General features: G+C 41.6%; 1 protein-coding gene across 1 annotated transcript in view; it reads right to left on the bottom strand.

The window, feature by feature from the left end:
* Window positions 1–19,167: 19,167 nt before the first annotated feature.
* SHISAL2B (shisa like 2B) overlaps window positions 19,168–20,617 on the bottom strand; it is a 96,697-nt gene continuing 95,247 nt past the window's right edge. Inside the window, exon 3 of the mRNA XM_089653441.1 lies at window positions 19,168–19,384. Within this exon, the coding sequence (XP_089509567.1) occupies window positions 19,251–19,384 (134 nt within the window). The 3' untranslated portion in view covers window positions 19,168–19,250. The remainder of the gene's footprint in view (window positions 19,385–20,617) is intronic.

Raw genomic sequence — 20,617 nt, 5'->3', positions numbered from 1 at the left:
CCACACAAAAACATTATTTTAGAAAAACCTCACATTTTTCCCATTGTCTATCATTGCTTATGTAATATGGAGATAAATACACGCTGTCTAAATGTTTTTGTAGAGAAGAGTATGTCCCCTTTTGTCTGGAAGGATGACAAAGAAAAATATCTGAACATTCATAAAGTGCAAAACTGGTGAATTTGGTTCAATGTATTTGTTTAGAGGAAATTATTTTCTCATGTTTCAGTGCTCTGGATCATAGAAAAAGATTTCCCTTATATCTTTAGTGCTACTAAACCTGTAGAAAGTCATTCTTTCATATGCAGATGGTATTAAAACCACAACTGCAATTCCCAATCTGTCAGGTAAACTAGATGACTAGATGCAAACTACCAAGGAACAGTAAGAAAAAACATTTTATCAGTTATTCACTACAGGAAGCAGCAAGAAGCTGGGAATCAGAAGGTGCAGAGGAGTTAAAAACCATTTTGAGATTATTTCTGTTGTGTATATAGCCCAAATTCTTGTTTTTAGTTTTTGATAGAGTATGGAAGGATTAAACCCATCAATCTATTTGTTGCTGTCTATGCCCTATTGGGGAGATTTCACTTAATTTCCTGTCCCGGAGATGCAACTGGAAAGAGAGGGCAATAACAACCAAATTTGAAAACAGAACTCAAATCCCACACCTTGCATAGGTAACCAAAAATGAATAATAAATCTGGAGCCCACAGTAGAATATCTCAAGATGCAACAAAATATATCTAATTTTATGAGGCTTCCACTGCCCTAAAAGCATAACTTCTATGTAGTACAATTTCTTTGTTATACAGTTAGCTGCATAACAGTTACAGAGATATTTTTCTTTTTTATTATTGTTTTCTTTAACTACTTCCCATCCGCCCTATAGCAGAAATACTGCTACAGGGTGGCACGGGTGCGCAAAATCACATATATATACATGATTTTGCAGTCCCGGGTAGGGTGCGCGCGTCGCCATTCGTGGCCTCGGCTGTCAGTCACCGGGTCCCGTGCGGTGATTACTCGCCGGCACCCGGTGATCGCCGAGTGTTTCTGACGGGGGGGGGAACTGTATGTGCACAGCCATCCAAAGCAGTGTGCACAAGCTGACAGGGAGTAGAACTGTTTTGTTCTCCTCCCTGTCAGAGATGCTCTGCAATCACTGAGTGCTGGCGAATAATCACCGGCTGGGACCTGGTGATTGACAGCCACTTCCACGAATGGCAGCGCAGGTAGGGTGTATATATACGTGATTTTGTGCACCCGTGCCGCCCTGTAGCAGTATGTCTGCTATAGCACGGCCAGAAAGCGGTTAATAGTAAAAAGTAAAAAATATTGTTTTTTTTCTCAAAATTGTCGGTCTTTTTTTGTTTATAGTGCAAAAAATAAAAGAACGCACAAGCGATCAGATACCACCGAAAGCTCTATTTGTTGGAATTAAAGGACATACATTTCATTTGGGTGCAGTGCTGCATGACCACACAATTGCCAGTTAAAGTAACACAGCGCCGTAATGTAAAAAATAGCCTGGTCAGGATGGGGGGGGGGGGGTAAATCCTCTGGAGGGCACGTGGTTAAATATATATTAGGATTTCTGAGGAAACTCTATAAAAGTTGATATCTTTATAGAAAAAGTGAGGGTAAATTTTCTTAAACATCAAAAGTCAGGAGACAGCCAAAATTCACCACATCCAGCCACCCACTGATTCCCCTGCACTGTGGCTAGCTGGGTGCCTAGGTCCAAGGAGCCTGTCCACACTCCATTCAACGAATGCCACTAAAAAAAGAGGCTGCAGACTGGCGACATCACCAAAGATTAACAGTTTTATTGATGGACAACACACACTGCATCCTTCCTCCCGAGGTTCAGTCCTCAACCCCCAAGTCTGACTTCATGAATAAATCAGGTCAATTCATTATTTATTAGAAAAAAAATATTATGCCAACAAATAGGATGCCCACAAAAATTGTTTAAATAATGACAGGATTTGTTGGCAGTACCTGGGCTGACTCCACCTCAGCAAATTCTCAACTTGTAGGCTGGTTGCCTACTGTAAGTCAGTTAGCTTTGGCTGACCTAGCTGGGGGAAGGGGTTAATGTATTTTACACATTCTCTGGGCTAGTTTGTGGGCTTTTTCTAGGTCCAATCCACTGGTTCTGTACTGATATTTATAGGCAGGGCCGGATCTAGCCAGTATGAAATGGGGGTGAAGTAAAAAAAGTCAGGGGGGGCAGAGGATATGAGGTCTGCAGGGCAGTGTACATAAACAGGAATCAATGGCGGAGTGTACTGGGGGTCAACAGGTAAGAGGATAGGGTTTAGCTTATTAGCAGAACAGAGGGTAGGAATCAGCAGTTTGTAGGGCAATGTACCGATCGACTTCTGTACAACAAGCCTCTAGGAATATTTCCACACAATCAGCACCACCAGTTATAGCTGGCAGCACTTATCAGTTCTAAGTGGTAAGTCTCTCCGCTGTAAGAACACAATACCTCAGTGGGAGTGATTTCCGCATCTACGTGGGAACCCCGCTGTTGAACAAAAAACGAATAATGTATAGACTGCCTCACTGAGCCTTCTGTAAGGAAGAATTTCATTAAAACCAGCAACTGTTGAGGCAATGAACACCTTGGTCAGGTCTATTTAATGTATATCAATGCATAACATACAAACTACAGGGGTTAGGTGTAAGTAATATACAAAACAACATATGGAGTGCAACAGTTAGGATGAGTGTCATGTTTACATTGGTGTCCCCAGAGTGCCACTACTTTACACCAAAGTCAGTCAGAGTCTGGCAGAGTGGCCCTTACATCAGATTTTGGCAGAGTCCCCTTTTTACATCAGAGTTTGGCAGAGTGACCCCTTTAAACATACTTTAACCACTGGTGGACAGCTGGCAGGAAAAGGCATACAAAAAAATGCCCTTGTTGTTGGTTCTGTTACAAAGCGAGAAAAAGAGAGGAAGGCGTCTCTAAGTGCAGTATTGACAATTTATTTAGTAAACAATGGATAAATTGCACTTACAAGATAAATAGTTAAAAAGACTCATCGTGTGGTAAATAGATCCAGGTGGGACATCCAGCCGTCCATCAGCAAACTCTGTCTATAGGATCAGGAAGTAGAGTCCAGGATGTGCCTGTGCATCAAAATGAAGCTAGGAGAGCAGAGTCAGATGTAGGAGGTGAAGGGGGCGGTAATGCATTTTGAAGCATGCTCAATAGGCTCTTTCTTCAGACCTCTGGACTTTTCATGTGCAGGTATGCCGGGGCAGCCACAGTTAAGGTTAGTTACGATAAAGCCTCCTTTATGAGCACGTGGTGATTTTGGTTTGGGAATATTTGAAGATTGCTACACTGAAAGAGATATCCACGCATCACAATAGACTTTATTTAAACTGACTGATGTATATCACATGATTGTTTTGTTTTTTTGTTGATCACAGCGCCACTGGACTATTAATGTTCATTTATCTATGCATAATAAGAATTTTACTGAGTAGTTGGAATTATTGCCTAGTTCTTGCCAGGTGCTCTTTTTCTGGCTGTAAGGGAACATTTCTAGTACATTTCATAACTGCAATTAAACTGGAAAGTTGTAAAATGTCTGAGCAGTAGATTTGGCTCTTTCTGGGAACTGTGTAATTTATTGTATTCTATCTGTGATTTGTTTTTTAAAGGCTGAGATAGGAAGGCAGTTTTGGAATTTTTTGGAGAATTTTAAATATCTTCTTAGTTTTTAGAAGTGCCTGAGCTATTATTATTTACATTTTATATTTATAGTTTTACTATATAACAAAAACACAGAAAGTGAACCAGAGAAAATAAAGAATGCACAGTGCACAATTTCGAAACTAGACTTCAACTTGTTAGCGTATAATAAGAAAGTACACAGACTTGCATTTGAATGGGAGAATTGGATGAAAAGAGCCTGGACACATAATGATTACTTACAGAAGTGTCTTGGATAAATGTGTAATAAAAGCCCAAAATGAATAAAAATACATATTTGACCATTGTGGGTGACTTTGTTTTGCAGAAAATTATAGTTGCAAACAGGACAGTGCTATACTATTTTACACCCTAGGCAAGACCAGCTACTTGCATCCCCCCAAAAAATAAATAAATAAATAAAACCTCCCTTGTAGTTCTACTTAACCCCTTCTAGCACACATCCTCTTTCCCCTCACAGTTTACACCCTAGCACAAATCCTATTCCCCAAATCCCCCCTTCTAACATTAATTCCCTCCCAATCCCCCTCCTAGCAAAATCCCCCCCCCAATCTCCCTTCTAACACAAATCCCCCCCCCATCCCCCCTTCATGCACCAATCCTCTTCCTTCAATCCCATCTAGGACAAATTCCCCCAAATCCCTCTCTAGCTAAAACCCCTCCAAATTAACCTTCCCAGCATAAAATCCCCCCATCTTAACCACCCCCTTTTAGCAAAAATCCCCCCCCCCCCCGACCTCCCTCCTACTCCTAACACGTATTTCCTCGTTCCTTCTCCTAGAACAAATCCCCCCCTCCCATCATCCCCATTACCCTTCCCCAGCACAAATAGTCCCCACCCCACCTCCCACACAAACCTCTCATTTCAGTACAAATGATTGTTACCCCTCCCTCCTTTCATTGTGTACAGTTCCCCCCGGCCTGTAAGCCCCCCCCCACTCCCACCCCAAACAGGCAGTAAACCAGGTAAAGGTGTGGATTGGGCTGTGGTCTCACTCCTGTGGAGTAATCCTCCATACAGAAGATGACACAGGATCACCCTTGGATTGGGATGTACCCCGTTACCTATCTCCTACAATGACCGCTCATCTCTCGGCAGCAGGGAATGAATCAAACACTGAACAGGCCGATGTAAGAGTGATCCTGTGTCAACTGCTTCCTCCTTACTGGATTTGACTGACAGCAGCAGGAGTCGATGGCTCCCACTGTTGCCTGTCATTCCCTGTGTGAGGAGGAAGAAAGGAGAGAATACTTCAGCTGGGCACAGCATGGGATCGATCCAGGAGTCAGATAAATGTTTAGCGAGGGAGGAAGTTACAGCAAGTCCTAAAATGTTTTTTGTTTTTAAATGCATTAAAGTAAAACATATTTTAGCTTTAGAACCACTTTAGCTTTATATTTTTTAAGATATGCGTGCTTTTTGTTTGTTGTTTTTCCAGCTAAACCTTCCGTTTGGTTTGCGATTCAATCCCTCCAAATGTGCTGGCTGCATGAAGAATTAATTAGAACTGTATTGGTTTCTCTTTCTGACCGACTGTTTGAAGTAGTATGTTTGAATATGGTTTAATTGGTTGGTTCAGATGGCAGGAGGTGTCACCATAACGATGATGTGTGATTTAATCAGATCGTTGACTTGTTTTACAATGGATTTGATAAAAACCTGTATGCTTGAAACACAACATCCAGAGAAGCCTTGCATCATTTTTATTCTGTGGTCAACTGGTCAACTTATATAAAGAAAAGAAAGGAGAGGGGACAGGTTAAATGTAACCTGTATATGCACTCAGTGTATGAATATAGCCCTCTAAAGGATGCATAGATTGGCAGGCAAGGTGCTGGTTGACCCAGAGATTGGCAGGTAAGTGGCTGGCCTAGCAGAGTTCGGCTGGGAAGTGCCTAGATGGTGAATGAGGAAGATCACTGCTGTGCTTGGAGATGGAGTGCAACCTATCACACTATGCTGTCGGCTCCTTGGAATCCTTGGCCCACTTGGCTTGGATCAGCTGCACTCGCAGATGTCGGGGATGATATCAGTACGTTCAAGGGGGCATGGTTATGTGTTTCGGGGCTTCCTTGAAAAGAGAGCTCCAAATTTAAAGCTACCATATACAAGTGACAAAGTGTACATCGCAGTTTGTTGTGTATGGGGCTGTGTAGCTGCAAACTGGTCAGGGTGCCTATGCTGACCCATGTCCAGCGCCTACAATGGGCATCAGAACTGAACCATGGAGCAATGGAAGAAGGTGACCTGATCTGATTCATCATGTTTTTTCTTTTACATCATGTGGATGGCCAGGTATGTGTGCATCGCTTTACCTGGGGAAGAGATGGCACCAGGATACACTATGGGAAGTCCTCTCCATGGAGCATGCACCAATTTACTGGAATGAAAGCATCTGCTACCGATGGCTTGGTGCCAGATACCACAGCATACCTTCAGAGGTCTAGTGTCATCCCTGCCTCAACGGGTCAGGGCTGTTTGGTGACAAAAGTGGGACCTACTCAATATAAAGTGAGTGGTCATAATGTTACAGCTGATTGGTGTATATTGGATCTGTATTTGCTTTTCTGGAGTGTACTTTTAACATTTTAATATACAGTAATTAAGTTACATGAAATGAGTCTCCAAATGTTATATATTATTATCACTTTATAAGACTGCCAAGTGGAATAGCTGTGTTAGCAGGCATTAAAAGTGGTAAAACATTCTCGTTCTAGAAATATTGACCTAAAAATAATTATAGTTACACTTTAAAGTAGACCTGCACATTGCTTCTAATAGGCAAGGCACCGTAATGTGACTAAATGTACTTTCTAGGGCTTTGTCACTACCCTGATCTGCCACCGGTGGGGGAAGACAGCAGTTTACTGTAAATGCTTTGACTTTCTGAAAGTTGAAATTTACCTTGCATCAGCAAGGGATCAGATTTAGGCAGCAGGGGAGTGCAAGAAAGGATACCACAGTCACTGTATGGTAGCTACATAGGCAAAATATAGCCATATACCTTTAAGGGTACCAACTAGAGATGAGCGAAGAAATGAAAAATTCGATTCGGCTGATTCGGCGAATTCCAGTGTGAAATTCGATTCGATGCGAATTTCTCCGCTACGAAGATGACTTATTTAAAGGGTTTCTAGGCTTCAGAGAGCCTTTAAATTAGTGCAGAACACTGTACCTTTAATTTAAATGCCCTTGGAGATGAGGAAGGAGAAGGAGAAGGAGAAGGATGAGAAGAAGGAGAAGGAGAAGGATGAGAAGAAGGAGAAGGAGAAGGGTGAGAAGAAGGAGAAGGATGAGAAGAAGGAGAAGGATGAGAAGAAGGAGAAGGAGAAGGATGAGAAGAAGGAGAAGGAGAAGGATGAGAAGAAGGAGAAGGAGAAGGATGAGAAGAAGGAGAAGGATGAGAAGAAGGAGAAGGATGAGAAGGAGAAGGATGAGAAGGAGAAGGATGAGAAGAAGAAGGCTGAGAATAAGGAGAAGGATGAGAAGAAGGAGAAGGAGAAGGATGAGAAGAAGGAGAAGGATGAGAAGAAGGAGAAGGAGAAGGATGAGAAGAAAGAGAAGGATGAGAAGGAGAAGGATGAGAAGAAGAAGGATGAGAAGAAGAAGGATGAGAAGAAGGAAAAGGATGAGAAGAAGAAGGATGAGAAGAAGGAGAAGGATGAGAAGAAGGAGAATGATGAGAAGAAGGAGAAGGATGATAAGAAGGAGAAGGAAGAGAAGAAGGAGAAGGAGAAGGATGAGAAGAAGGAGAAGGATGAGAAGAAGGAGAAGGATGAGAAGAAGGAGAAGGATGAGAAGAAGGAGAAGGAGAAGGATGAGAAGAAGGAGAAGGATGAGAAGAAGAAGGATGAGAAGAAGGATGAGAAGAAGGAGGAGAAGGATGAGAAGAAGAAGGATGAGAAGAAGGAGAAGGATGAGAAGAAGGAGAAGGAAGAGAAGAAGGAGAAGGAGAAGGATGAGAAGGAGAAGGATGAGAAGAAGGAGAAGGATGAGAAGAAGGAGAAGGATGAGAAGAAGGAGAAGGAGAAGGATGAGAAGAAGAAGGATGAGAAGAAGGATGAGAAGGATGAGAAGAAGGAGAAGGATGAGAAGAAGGAGAATGATGAGAAGAAGGAGAAGAAGGAGAAGGATGAGAAGAAGGAGAAGGATGAGAAGAAGGAGAAGGATGAGAAGAAGGAGAAGGATGAGAAGAAGGAGAAGGAGAAGGATGAGAAGAAAAAGGATGAGGAGAAGGAGAAGGATGAGAAGAAGGAGAAGGAGAAGGATGAGAAGAAGGAGAAGGATGAGAAGAAGGAGAAGGAGAAGGATGAGAAGAAGGAGAAGGAGAAGGATGAGAAGAAGGAGAAGGAGAAGGATGAGAAGAAGGAGAAGGATGAGAAGAAGGAGAAGGATGAGAAGGAGAAGGATGAGAAGGAGAAGGATGAGAAGAAGAAGGCTGAGAATAAGGAGAAGGATGAGAAGAAGGAGAAGGATGAGAAGAAGGAGAAGGATGAGAAGAAGGAGAAGGAGAAGGATGAGAAGAAAGAGAAGGATGAGAAGGAGAAGGATGAGAAGAAGAAGGATGAGAAGAAGAAGGATGAGAAGAAGGAAAAGGATGAGAAGAAGAAGGATGAGAAGAAGGAGAAGGATGAGAAGAAGGAGAATGATGAGAAGAAGGAGAAGGATGATAAGAAGGAGAAGGAAGAGAAGAAGGAGAAGGAGAAGGATGAGAAGAAGGAGAAGGATGAGAAGAAGGAGAAGGATGAGAAGAAGGAGAAGGATGAGAAGAAGGAGAAGGATGAGAAGAAGGAGAAGGAGAAGGATGAGAAGAAAAAGGATGAGGAGAAGGAGAAGGATGAGAAGAAGGAGAAGGAGAAGGATGAGAAGAAGGAGAAGGATGAGAAGAAGGAGAAGGATGAGAAGAAGGAGAAGGAGAAGGATGAGAAGAAGGAGAAGGAGAAGGATGAGAAGAAGGAGAAGGAGAAGGATGAGAAGAAGGAGAAGGATGAGAAGAAGGAGAAGGATGAGAAGGAGAAGGATGAGAAGGAGAAGGATGAGAAGAAGAAGGCTGAGAATAAGGAGAAGGATGAGAAGAAGGAGAAGGAGAAGGATGAGAAGAAGGAGAAGGATGAGAAGAAGGAGAAGGAGAAGGATGAGAAGAAAGAGAAGGATGAGAAGGAGAAGGATGAGAAGAAGAAGGATGAGAAGAAGAAGGATGAGAAGAAGGAAAAGGATGAGAAGAAGAAGGATGAGAAGAAGGAGAAGGATGAGAAGAAGGAGAATGATGAGAAGAAGGAGAAGGATGATAAGAAGGAGAAGGAAGAGAAGAAGGAGAAGGAGAAGGATGAGAAGAAGGAGAAGGATGAGAAGAAGGAGAAGGATGAGAAGAAGGAGAAGGATGAGAAGAAGGAGAAGGAGAAGGATGAGAAGAAGGAGAAGGATGAGAAGAAGAAGGATGAGAAGAAGGATGAGAAGAAGGAGGAGAAGGATGAGAAGAAGAAGGATGAGAAGAAGGAGAAGGATGAGAAGAAGGAGAAGGAAGAGAAGAAGGAGAAGGAGAAGGATGAGAAGGAGAAGGATGAGAAGAAGGAGAAGGATGAGAAGAAGGAGAAGGATGAGAAGAAGGAGAAGGAGAAGGATGAGAAGAAGGAGAAGGATGAGAAGAAGAAGGATGAGAAGAAGGATGAGAAGGATGAGAAGAAGGAGAAGGATGAGAAGAAGGAGAATGATGAGAAGAAGGAGAAGAAGGAGAAGGATGAGAAGAAGGAGAAGGATGAGAAGAAGGAGAAGGATGAGAAGAAGGAGAAGGATGAGAAGAAGGAGAAGGAGAAGGATGAGAAGAAAAAGGATGAGGAGAAGGAGAAGGATGAGAAGAAGGAGAAGGATGAGAAGGAGAAGGAGAAGGATGAGAAGAAGGAGAAGGAGAAGGATGAGAAGAAGGAGAAGGATGAGAAGAAGGAGAAGGATGAGAAGGAGAAGGAGAAGGATGAGAAGGAGAAGGATGAGAAGAAGGAGAAGGAGAAGGATGAGAAGAAGGAGAAGGAGAAGGATGAGAAGAAGGAGAAGGATGAGAAGAAGGATGAGCAGAAGGAGAAGGATGAGAAGAAGGAGAAGGATGAGAAGAAGGAGAAGGATGAGAAGAAGGATGAGAAGAAGGATGAGAAGAAGGAGAAGGATGAGAAGAAGGACAGTTCTGTGACAGTTTCTGTCTATTTCTGACAGTTCTGGGACATTCACTCCATACAGCGGTTTCAACCGCTGTATGGAGGGAATGTCATAGAACTGTCAGAAATAGACTATTAATGACAGTTCTGGGACTGTCCTTCCATGCAGCGGTTGAAACATTGTATGTATTTGTTTCCATAAATGGATCCATTTATGGAAACAAATACATACAATGTTTCAACCGCTGCATGGAAGGACAGTCCCAGAACTGTCATTAATAGTCTATTTCTGACAGTTCCATGACATTCCCTCCATACAGCGGTTAAAACAGCTGTATGCAGTGAATGTCCCAGAACTGTCATAAATAGTCTATTTCTGATAGATCTGGGACATTCACTCCATACAGCTGTTTTAACCGCTGTATGGAGGGAATGTCATGGAACTGTCAGAAATAGACTATTAATGACAGTTCTGGGACTGTCCTTCCATGCAGCGGTTGAAACATTGTATGTATTTGTTTCCATAAATGGATCCATTTATGGAAACAAATACATACAATGTTTCAACCGCTGCATTGAAGGACAGTCCCAGAACTGTCATTAATAGTCTATTTCTGACAGTTCCATGACATTCCCTCCATACAGCGGTTAAAACAGCTGTATGCAGTGAATGTCCCAGAACTGTCATAAATAGTCTATTTCTGATAGATCTGGGACATTCACTCCATACAGCTGTTTTAACCGCTGTATGGAGGGAATGTCATGGAACTGTCAGAAATAGACTATTAATGACAGTTCTGGGACTGTCCTTCCATGCAGCGGTTGAAACATTGTATGTATTTGTTTCCATAAATGGATCCATTTATGGAAACAAATACATACAATGTTTCAACCGCTGCATTGAAGGACAGTCCCAGAACTGTCATTAATAGTCTATTTCTGACAGTTCCATGACATTCCCTCCATACAGCGGTTAAAACAGCTGTATGCAGTGAATGTCCCAGAACTGTCATAAATAGTCTATTTCTGATAGATCTGGGACATTCACTCCATACAGCTGTTTTAACCGCTGTATGGAGGGAATGTCATGGAACTGTCAGAAATAGACTATTAATGACAGTTGTGGGACTGTCCTTCCATACAGCGGTTGAAACATTGTATGTATTTGTTTCCATAAATGGATCCATTTATGGAAACAAATACATACAATGTTTCAACCGCTGCATTGAAGGACAGTCCCAGAACTGTCATTAATAGTCTATTTCTGACAGTTCCATGACATTCCCTCCATACAGCGGTTAAAACAGCTGTATGCAGTGAATGTCCCAGAACTGTCATAAATAGTCTATTTCTGATAGATCTGGGACATTCACTCCATACAGCTGTTTTAACCGCTGTATGGAGGGAATGTCATGGAACTGTCAGAAATAGACTATTAATGACAGTTCTGGGACTGTCCTTCCATGCAGCGGTTGAAACATTGTATGTATTTGTTTCCATAAATGGATCCATTTATGGAAACAAATACATACAATGTTTCAACCGCTGCATTGAAGGACAGTCCCAGAACTGTCATTAATAGTCTATTTCTGACAGTTCCATGACATTCCCTCCATACAGCGGTTAAAACAGCTGTATGCAGTGAATGTCCCAGAACTGTCATAAATAGTCTATTTCTGATAGATCTGGGACATTCACTCCATACAGCTGTTTTAACCGCTGTATGGAGGGAATGTCATGGAACTGTCAGAAATAGACTATTAATGACAGTTGTGGGACTGTCCTTCCATACAGCGGTTGAAACATTGTATGTATTTGTTTCCATAAATGGATCCATTTATGGAAACAAATACATACAATGTTTCAACCGCTGCATTGAAGGACAGTCCCAGAACTGTCATTAATAGTCTATTTCTGACAGTTCCATGACATTCCCTCCATACAGCGGTTAAAACAGCTGTATGCAGTGAATGTCCCAGAACTGTCATAAATAGTCTATTTCTGATAGATCTGGGACATTCACTCCATACAGCTGTTTTAACCGCTGTATGGAGGGAATGTCATGGAACTGTCAGAAATAGACTATTAATGACAGTTCTGGGACTGTCCTTCCATGCAGCGGTTGAAACATTGTATGTATTTGTTTCCATAAATGGATCCATTTATGGAAACAAATACATACAATGTTTCAACCGCTGCATTGAAGGACAGTCCCAGAACTGTCATTAATAGTCTATTTCTGACAGTTCCATGACATTCCCTCCATACAGCGGTTAAAACAGCTGTATGCAGTGAATGTCCCAGAACTGTCATAAATAGTCTATTTCTGATAGATCTGGGACATTCACTCCATACAGCTGTTTTAACCGCTGTATGGAGGGAATGTCATGGAACTGTCAGAAATAGACTATTAATGACAGTTCTGGGACTGTCCTTCCATGCAGCGGTTGAAACATTGTATGTATTTGTTTCCATAAATGGATCCATTTATGGAAACAAATACATACAATGTTTCAACCGCTGCATTGAAGGACAGTCCCAGAACTGTCATTAATAGTCTATTTCTGACAGTTCCATGACATTCCCTCCATACAGCGGTTAAAACAGCTGTATGGAGTGAATGTCCCAGAACTGTCATAAATAGTCTATTTCTGATAGATCTGGGACATTCACTCCATACAGCTGTTTTAACCGCTGTATGGAGGGAATGTCATGGAACTGTCAGAAATAGACTATTAATGACAGTTGTGGGACTGTCCTTCCATACAGCGGTTGAAACATTGTATGTATTTGTTTCCATAAATGGATCCATTTATGGAAACAAATACATACAATGTTTCAACCGCTGCATGGAAGGACAGTCCCAGAACTGTCATTAATAGTCTATTTCTGACAGTTCCATGACATTCCCTCCATACAGCGGTTAAAACAGCTGTATGCAGTGAATGTCCCAGAACTGTCATAAATAGTCTATTTCTGATAGATCTGGGACATTCACTCCATACAGCTGTTTTAACCGCTGTATGGAGGGAATGTCATGGAACTGTCAGAAATAGACTATTAATGACAGTTGTGGGACTGTCCTTCCATACAGCGGTTGAAACATTGTATGTATTTGTTTCCATAAATGGATCCATTTATGGAAACAAATACATACAATGTTTCAACCGCTGCATTGAAGGACAGTCCCAGAACTGTCATTAATAGTCTATTTCTGACAGTTCCATGACATTCCCTCCATACAGCGGTTAAAACAGCTGTATGCAGTGAATGTCCCAGAACTGTCATAAATAGTCTATTTCTGACAGTTCTGGGACATTCACTCCATACAGCGGTTTCCGGCAAAAAGTGTATGTGCAGAGTTCCTCTATTCTGCAGATACACTTAGAGGAGCTCTGCAGATACACTTAGAGGAGCTCTGCACATACACTTTTTTCCGGTTTGGAATTATTCTTATTTTCATCCTACTTCTTCTTCTTCTTCTTCATCCTCATCCTCATCCTCTTCTTCTTCTGAGGATGAGGATGAAGAAGAAGAAGAAGAAGAAGAAGAAGTAGGATGAAAATAAGATTAATTCCAAGCCGGCAAAAAGTGTATGTGCAGAGCTCCTCTAAGTGTATCTGCAGAGCTCCTCTAAGTGTATCTGCAGAATAGAGGAACTCTGCACATACACTTTTTGCCGGCTTGGAATTATTCTTCTTTTCATCCTACTTCTTCTTCTTCTTCTTCTTCATCCTCATCCTCAGAAGAAGAGGATGAGGATGAGGATGAGGATGAGGAAGAAGAAGAAGAATGAAAAGAAGAATAATTCCAAGCCGGCAAAAAGTGTATGTGCAGAGTTCCTCTATTTCTGACAGTTCTCTCACAGCTTCTTCACATGTACAGCGGTTGAAATATCTGTATCCTAAATGGAAACTAATAGATACAAATTGTATCTATTAGTTTCCATTTAGGATACAGATGTTTCAACCGCTGTACATGTGAAGAAGCTGTGAGAGAACTGTCAGAAATAGAGGAACTCTGCACATACACTTTTTGCCGGCTTGGAATTATTCTTCTTTTCATCCTACTTCTTCTTCTTCTTCTTCTTCTTCTTCTTCATCCTCATCCTCATCCTCTTCTTCTGAGGATGAAGAAGAAGAAGAAGTAGGATGAAAAGAAGAATAATTCCAAGCCGGCAAAAAGTGTATGTGCAGAGTTCCTCTATTTCTGACAGTTCTCTCACAACTTCTTCACATGTACAGTGGTTGAAACATCTGTATCCTAAATGTAAACTAATAGATACAATGTTTCAACCGCTAAACATGTGTTCCTTCTGTCAGAGAACTGTCAGAAATAGCGGAGCTCACTGCAGGGACACTTTTGCCGGCTGATCGGGAAATGTTCGATTCGCGCACCCGAAGTAGGCAAAATTTCGGTTTCGACACGAATCGAATATTTCCTGAAATTCGACTCGAATTCCGGTTCGCCTAGTTCGATTCGCTCATCTCTAGTACCAACATATCATAAACAATCTAAACAAATTACATTATATGTTTATCCTGCCATTGTTGGCGCTCCCTCCTCTCCTGTGCAGCTGTGTTCACTGACACAGGGGATCTGGAGCTGCAGGATCAAGTGATTGGACTGGACTAGATTACGAAAAAGGTAGGTATAAAGATCTTTTTTTATTCAGGGTATGCAGGATAGGTAGGGGAAGGAATCATTTTTAAGAATAGATAGTGTTAGTCTTTAATTCCACTTTAGAGCAATTCTTGTCTAAGCTTATCAGATGATGAACACAGCTCTTGGACTCTTTGTAACCTTTCTAAGTAGTAAGATGACCTTTAAATCATTAGATTCAATTGCTTACACATCACAGCTAAAACTTGAAAATTTTCCACCATCAATTTAATTAAGGTTAAGATTTATCCTACTTAGATAATGTCTCAAAATCTGGAAGCCTTGGACACATCTTCCTGTGAAATGTAATATCCCTTTGTTTAGCCTGTAAATACCTACACCATGTGCCCTATGTTGGGGTCACATCTTCGTAAGTTCCTTGAGCCCTGTATATTCTCCTCACTCAGTTTTGTTAATTCCTTTTTCTTTTCTTTATGCCTGTTTTCACCTTTTATAATTTCTTGTACTTATTGCACATTCTGTTCTTATCGTGGCCATAACTACAGTATGTGTGATAGGGCTGCATAGCAAGTGTTTTAAGGAAAATGTACACCAAACACCAAGCTGTCCACTGTACAGTAGAACAGACAGCTTGTTCTGATCACCATGGGAAGGCAAATCCCCAAGAACAGGACAGAAGGTGTGAAAGTTGAACAACCACCATGTTCTAGTTTCATAATCCCATGCTTGGTGTCAGGAAGGCTTCATAGGAGATAATCCTTCAATTTACATGCGTAAAGGATTAATTGTCAAAATGTTAAGGTAGAGATGTTAAAATGCCTAAAATGTGCATGTAGGCAAGTTACCTACTGTTAGCTAGATAGCTGAATGCCCTTGTTGGGAGGGAAGGGTTAGTGCAAGTTCCCACATTTTCCTGAGCTCTGCCTCTCTCCCTGTGCTGTAAATTAAAGGGGGAAAGGCCCTGCACAGACAGGGCCTGCTGAATGGGAAGAATACACAGACAGACCTCCAAGATGTAATCTTCAGCTTCCTACTGAGAGCTGTTTCTGCCAAGGCGTTCTCTCTCTGGGAAATCTTCTGCTAAACACTGCAACCACCACCATGTAGGGCAAGGGTATTGAATTAAAATTCAAGGAGGTCCAGACACTAAAATTTTCTACTGGCCGAGGTCCGAATAGGGTGTGCCCATCAGCGTGCAATTTTCATTACGTGTCACCATCAGAGTGCAACTTTACATCATGTATTCCCATCACATTATTCGAATGCTCCTTTACATCAGTTGTCTACATCAAAGTGCCCCTTTACATCAGGCATCCCCATCACATTGCCACTTTACATTAGGTATTCCCGTCAGAGTGCCCCCTTACACTCAAAGTACCCCTTTCTATCATATTTTCCCATCAGAGTGCCCCTTTACATCATATTCCCCATCAGAGTGCCCCTTTCCATCACATATGCCCATCAGAGTGCCCCTTTCCACAGTATGTGCTCATTTAATCCCCCTTAACATAAAATGGGTCTATCAGAGTGCCCCTTAACAAAAAATGGGCCCGTCAGAGTGCCCCTTAACATAAAATGTGCCTATCAGAGTGTCCCATAACATAAAATGTGCTCGTCAGAGTTTCCCTTAACATAAAATGTATCCATCAGAGTGCCCCTTAACATAAAATGTGCCCATCAGAGTGCCCCTTAACATAAAATAAGGGGCATGCTGATGGGCACATTTTATGTTAAGGGGCACTCTGATGGGCACATTTATATTAAGGGACACTCTGATGGGCACATTTATGTTAAGGGGCACTCTGATGGATACATTTTATGTTAAAGGGGACTCTGTTGGGCACATTCTATGTTGTGCCCATCAGAGTGCCCCTTAACATAAAATGTGCCCATCACAGTGCCCCTTAACATAAACTAAGGGGCATGCTGATGGGCAAATTTTATGTTAAGGGGCACTCTGATGTGCACGTTATATTAAGGGACACTCTGATGGGCACATTTTATGTTGTGCCCATCAGAGTGCCCCTTAACATTTAATGTGCCCATCATAGTTCCCCTGTAAGACTAAACCCTACCTTGAGGGCAGAAAGGAGCTTTCCGGGATCCTTGCTGGACACTTGTGTACAGGCAGGGAGCGGAAGATGGAGAGATAGTGATCTGAAAGGAGTGGGACACACGCATGATGTCATGTTGCTGTGGCGACCACCCTGCTCAGCAGCGGATCTGTCATTTCGGGCTGGTGGTCCATGCGGCAGCACTACTGGGGCCGTTCACGGACCGTGGTCCACCATTTAGTGACTGCTGATGTAGGAGGACTGCTGGGATCTGTGGTCTGCCCTGAAGACACCAGCATTATGGACTTTGCCATGTATGGATATGCTGAGGCAACAGAGAGTTAACTGGAGTCAAGTTTATTTGTTCAAGTGTACACTCTTGGAGGTCCGCCTTCAAGAGGAGTTCCAGGCTCCCCACACAAAAAATACAAATACTGTAGCTGCTGACTTTTGCTATAAGGACACTTACCTGTCCAGGAGTCCAGCGCCATTGTCACCCAGGCTAGTTCTTCACTAGCCTCCTTGTTCCTAGTGTCAGTATTGCAAGTAAGGGAAACCTGAAGTGAGGCCGTGCAGCTTTACAGCCACTTTCCTACTGCGCATGTGCGTGTCACACTGCGTCTTGTGATTGGTCACGTAGTCTTCTGGGACCTGTGAAGAGACTGTGGGAGGAAAGAGGAGGGCTGATCATCCAGCTCAGTTTGCTGTGGCAAACTGTGCCGGAAGTGGGAGTAGGTACCTGTCAAAACCAGGTACCTGCTCCCCCCAAAAAATGCCAAATTTGGCAGTGGAGGGTGCAAACAAGCAGAGCTTTCCCTTTCAGGTGGAGCTCCACTTTAAGGTTGAGTTATCCCTGAAAGCGACCTCCATCTTGTTGAGGGGCATTGATGAGCACAACACAATCAAAGGTATGCCATGTGCAGGTGGGTGACCCATCCTCGGTGCCTAGAGTAGCCAAGAACAACCCACCTCAAGTTAGGCCTCTTATGCTATCTTCATGCACCTCACTGTCCTCAAAGGAATATCTCTTTTCCCTAAGGGAATAGGGAACCTTTCCATCCTGTTCTTGGACAATAACATCTGCCTTTCCATGGTGATCAGATCAAGGTGTTGGTCTGTGGATTTAAATGCAGATTTTTTGTCTTCCTCTGGATCAACTGTGGGTATAGGATTATAACTTTTTTTTTTTTAATGGTTGAACTGGATGGACTTTTGTCTTTTTTCAGCCAGACTATGTAACTATATTTCCCTGACACTTATTAGGGCTCATGTACACTGCAGCTGCTAAACTCATGTTTAGGAACTGTTCAGAAATTTTTTTCAGCAGCCCCTGAACTCTCCCTAATGTTTTCATATGTGTCCATGTGCACATCTTCGTTTACAGTCATTTACAGGCAGTTGAGTTTACAGTCGTTTTTTTTTAATGCAACAAACTTGCGTTCAGACACTGATTTTATCAGCGTTTCAAATTAAAAACGCTCGTAAACGTGGCTAATCGCATCTAAAAGTGACAAATCACATTTAGAAGCGTTTGCGTTTGAAAATTTTTTTCAACTCTTCCAGTTCCCAATGCTGTCCAGATCATTTTTTCATCATGAAAAATGCATACAAAGAGTTTTCAAGGTACTCAGATGGACAAAACACTGAACACAGGATGTTCCTGCCAAGTTTTTCACACATTGTAATGACCAATTCACACCTCAGACCTCTCCCACCCTTGGAAACAAAAAAAATGTTAACTCACACCTAATTAGCTCCACACATACTGCTGTCTGCTTCTAGTCTGTATTTCTCTGAACCCAGTCTGAAATAGTTAATTTATTTTCAGTGCATTCTGGGCATTTGGGAGGTTCTCCTGTGCTTATCTTTAAAAAACGCTTTAAACATAAACGCGGTATGCAAATGCGGCTAAACAGATGTTTTTTTACCTATGTTTTCCAGCAGTCAGTTTCCATAGTTCAGAAGTGTCCCGTGCAGGGGCGGACTGACTATTTGGAAACTTGGGCACTGCCCCAGGGCCCGGGGTCAGTAGGAGGCCCCATGAGATGCCCCTGGTACCTTTTTCATAGGCTTTTTTGAGTTTGGGCAAGGACACAGGGCCCCATGATCCCCTATTGCCCAGGGGCCCCATGAGTTGTCAGTCCACCCCTGGTCCCGTGTACATGGAGCCTAAGACCTGAAGTAGTGGCTTGGCTAAGCTATGAAATGTTTTAAAAATTCCATTTGAATGTGACTAGCTACTAGTAGATATACCATGACCTGGATAAATGAGAACCTTCACACACATATTTGTGTATTGTCAAACTACCTGAAATCATTCAAATTTTTTGAAACATAAATATGCATACAGTATATGAACAGTTTTGCATGCCATAGAATGTGTAATTTTCTTAAACCGGACACATCTCTGACACAATGCCCATCTAGTAAGGTGACATCAGTGTTTCCTGGGTTAGCTTTACAGCTTTGTTTGCCTCCTCCTGTCCATTGGATAACTTATAATTGTGCTTATGTTTGTTCATTGTACAATACACAAAATTGTGAATGTGTTTGAATGTAAATCAAATATTTCACCTTTTCTTTGAATAAAGTGCAATAGAAACTGTATATTTACAATAATAATTTATTTATAATTACATATTGTATAGAGAATATAGAAAAAAAGAAAAAAAATGTACATTTCTATCAGGTTAATATTTTGTAATAGTCTGTGTAACTTCAGTCAGCTTTTCCTGTGCAGCGCCATCAGGGTCGCAAAGCGTATCGTTGGTTGAATTCAGGGTGGTGGCTGAATAACCAGGTTTCATGTTTTTTCTTAAATGACCTGCAAAATACAGCATAGCTATTTACAATTAAGCTCTGATTAGTTAATCAACCAGTATATTTTCTTTTTGTTTTTAAAGGAACCCTGTCACCGGACAATTCATTTCAACAACAATCTTCCCATAAGATCATATGTGCATTCAATCGGTTTTATGTTCTTTACCTGTAAAAGCCTCCCAGATGTCCAAAAGCCCTGAGACTGCTGCTGGGAGCCGCCATCTTGGATGGGATGTCAACAGCCCCAGCAGACTCAATATTCTGACAATATTTGCATACACTCTTCAAAGTTCACACATAAGTCATTTTTATTGCTAATATGAAAAAGCATCTGGTATACATGCTTTTCAATAAAAGACTTAAACTAAATCTGGCTATATACTGGCCATAAAAAAAATAAAATTGGCCAAACATTGGCCATTAGAAATAATAAAATAAAAAAGCAAGGAACAGCCAAATTTCTATCTGTGTGTGGACTTCACTGCTTGACAGAAGTCGATTGTTTAATTTAAACTTCTATTTAAAGAACATGGAACATTTTCAGTCGATTAGCAGATGCAGCCAATTAGAAGCAGTGGCTGATCTGTGTATTCTGATAACAGCAGGTTTGTATGGATATTTCTATGTGGGAGAGCACATGGACATTTGCCTTAAAAATGCAGTGGCTGCCTTTAGCACTGTTATATATATATATATATATTGTTTTTACAATTTACATGTCTTCATTTGGGGTCTAAATCAGATCAGTGGAGACCTGATCCAGCCCTTCCATACTGCTATGAATCCACAGATCACATCACCTATTTAACCACTTGCCCTCCTGAGGATTTACCCCCCTTCCTGACCAGGCCATTATTTTGCGTTACAATACTGCATCACTTTTAACTAACAATTGCGCGGTCATGCAACACTGCACCCAAATGAAATTTACAACCTTTTTTCCCACAAATTAAGCTTTTGGTGGTATTTGATCGCCTCTGCGTTGTTTTTTTTTGCGCTATAAAAAAAAGACTGACAATTTTGAGAAAAAAAAAAACAATATTTTTGACTTTTTGCTATTAAACATGTCCAGTAAAAAAATTAAAAAAATAAAATTTCATCATAAATTTAGGCCAAAATGTATTCTGCGACATGTCTTTGCTTTAAAAAATCCCAATACATGTGAATTGATTGGTTTACATGAAAGTTATAGCGTTTACAAATGGCGGTTTAGATACTGGATTTTTTTTTTTTACTA

Source organism: Staurois parvus, unplaced genomic scaffold (genome assembly GCF_062004578.1).
Source record: "Staurois parvus isolate SC_StPar_1 unplaced genomic scaffold, SC_StPar_1.0 ptg000714l, whole genome shotgun sequence".
In the NCBI taxonomy this organism is placed as follows: Eukaryota; Metazoa; Chordata; class Amphibia; order Anura; family Ranidae; genus Staurois; species Staurois parvus.
Note: the sequence above shows the minus strand (reverse complement) of the source record. Positions and strands in the feature narration are given on the sequence as shown.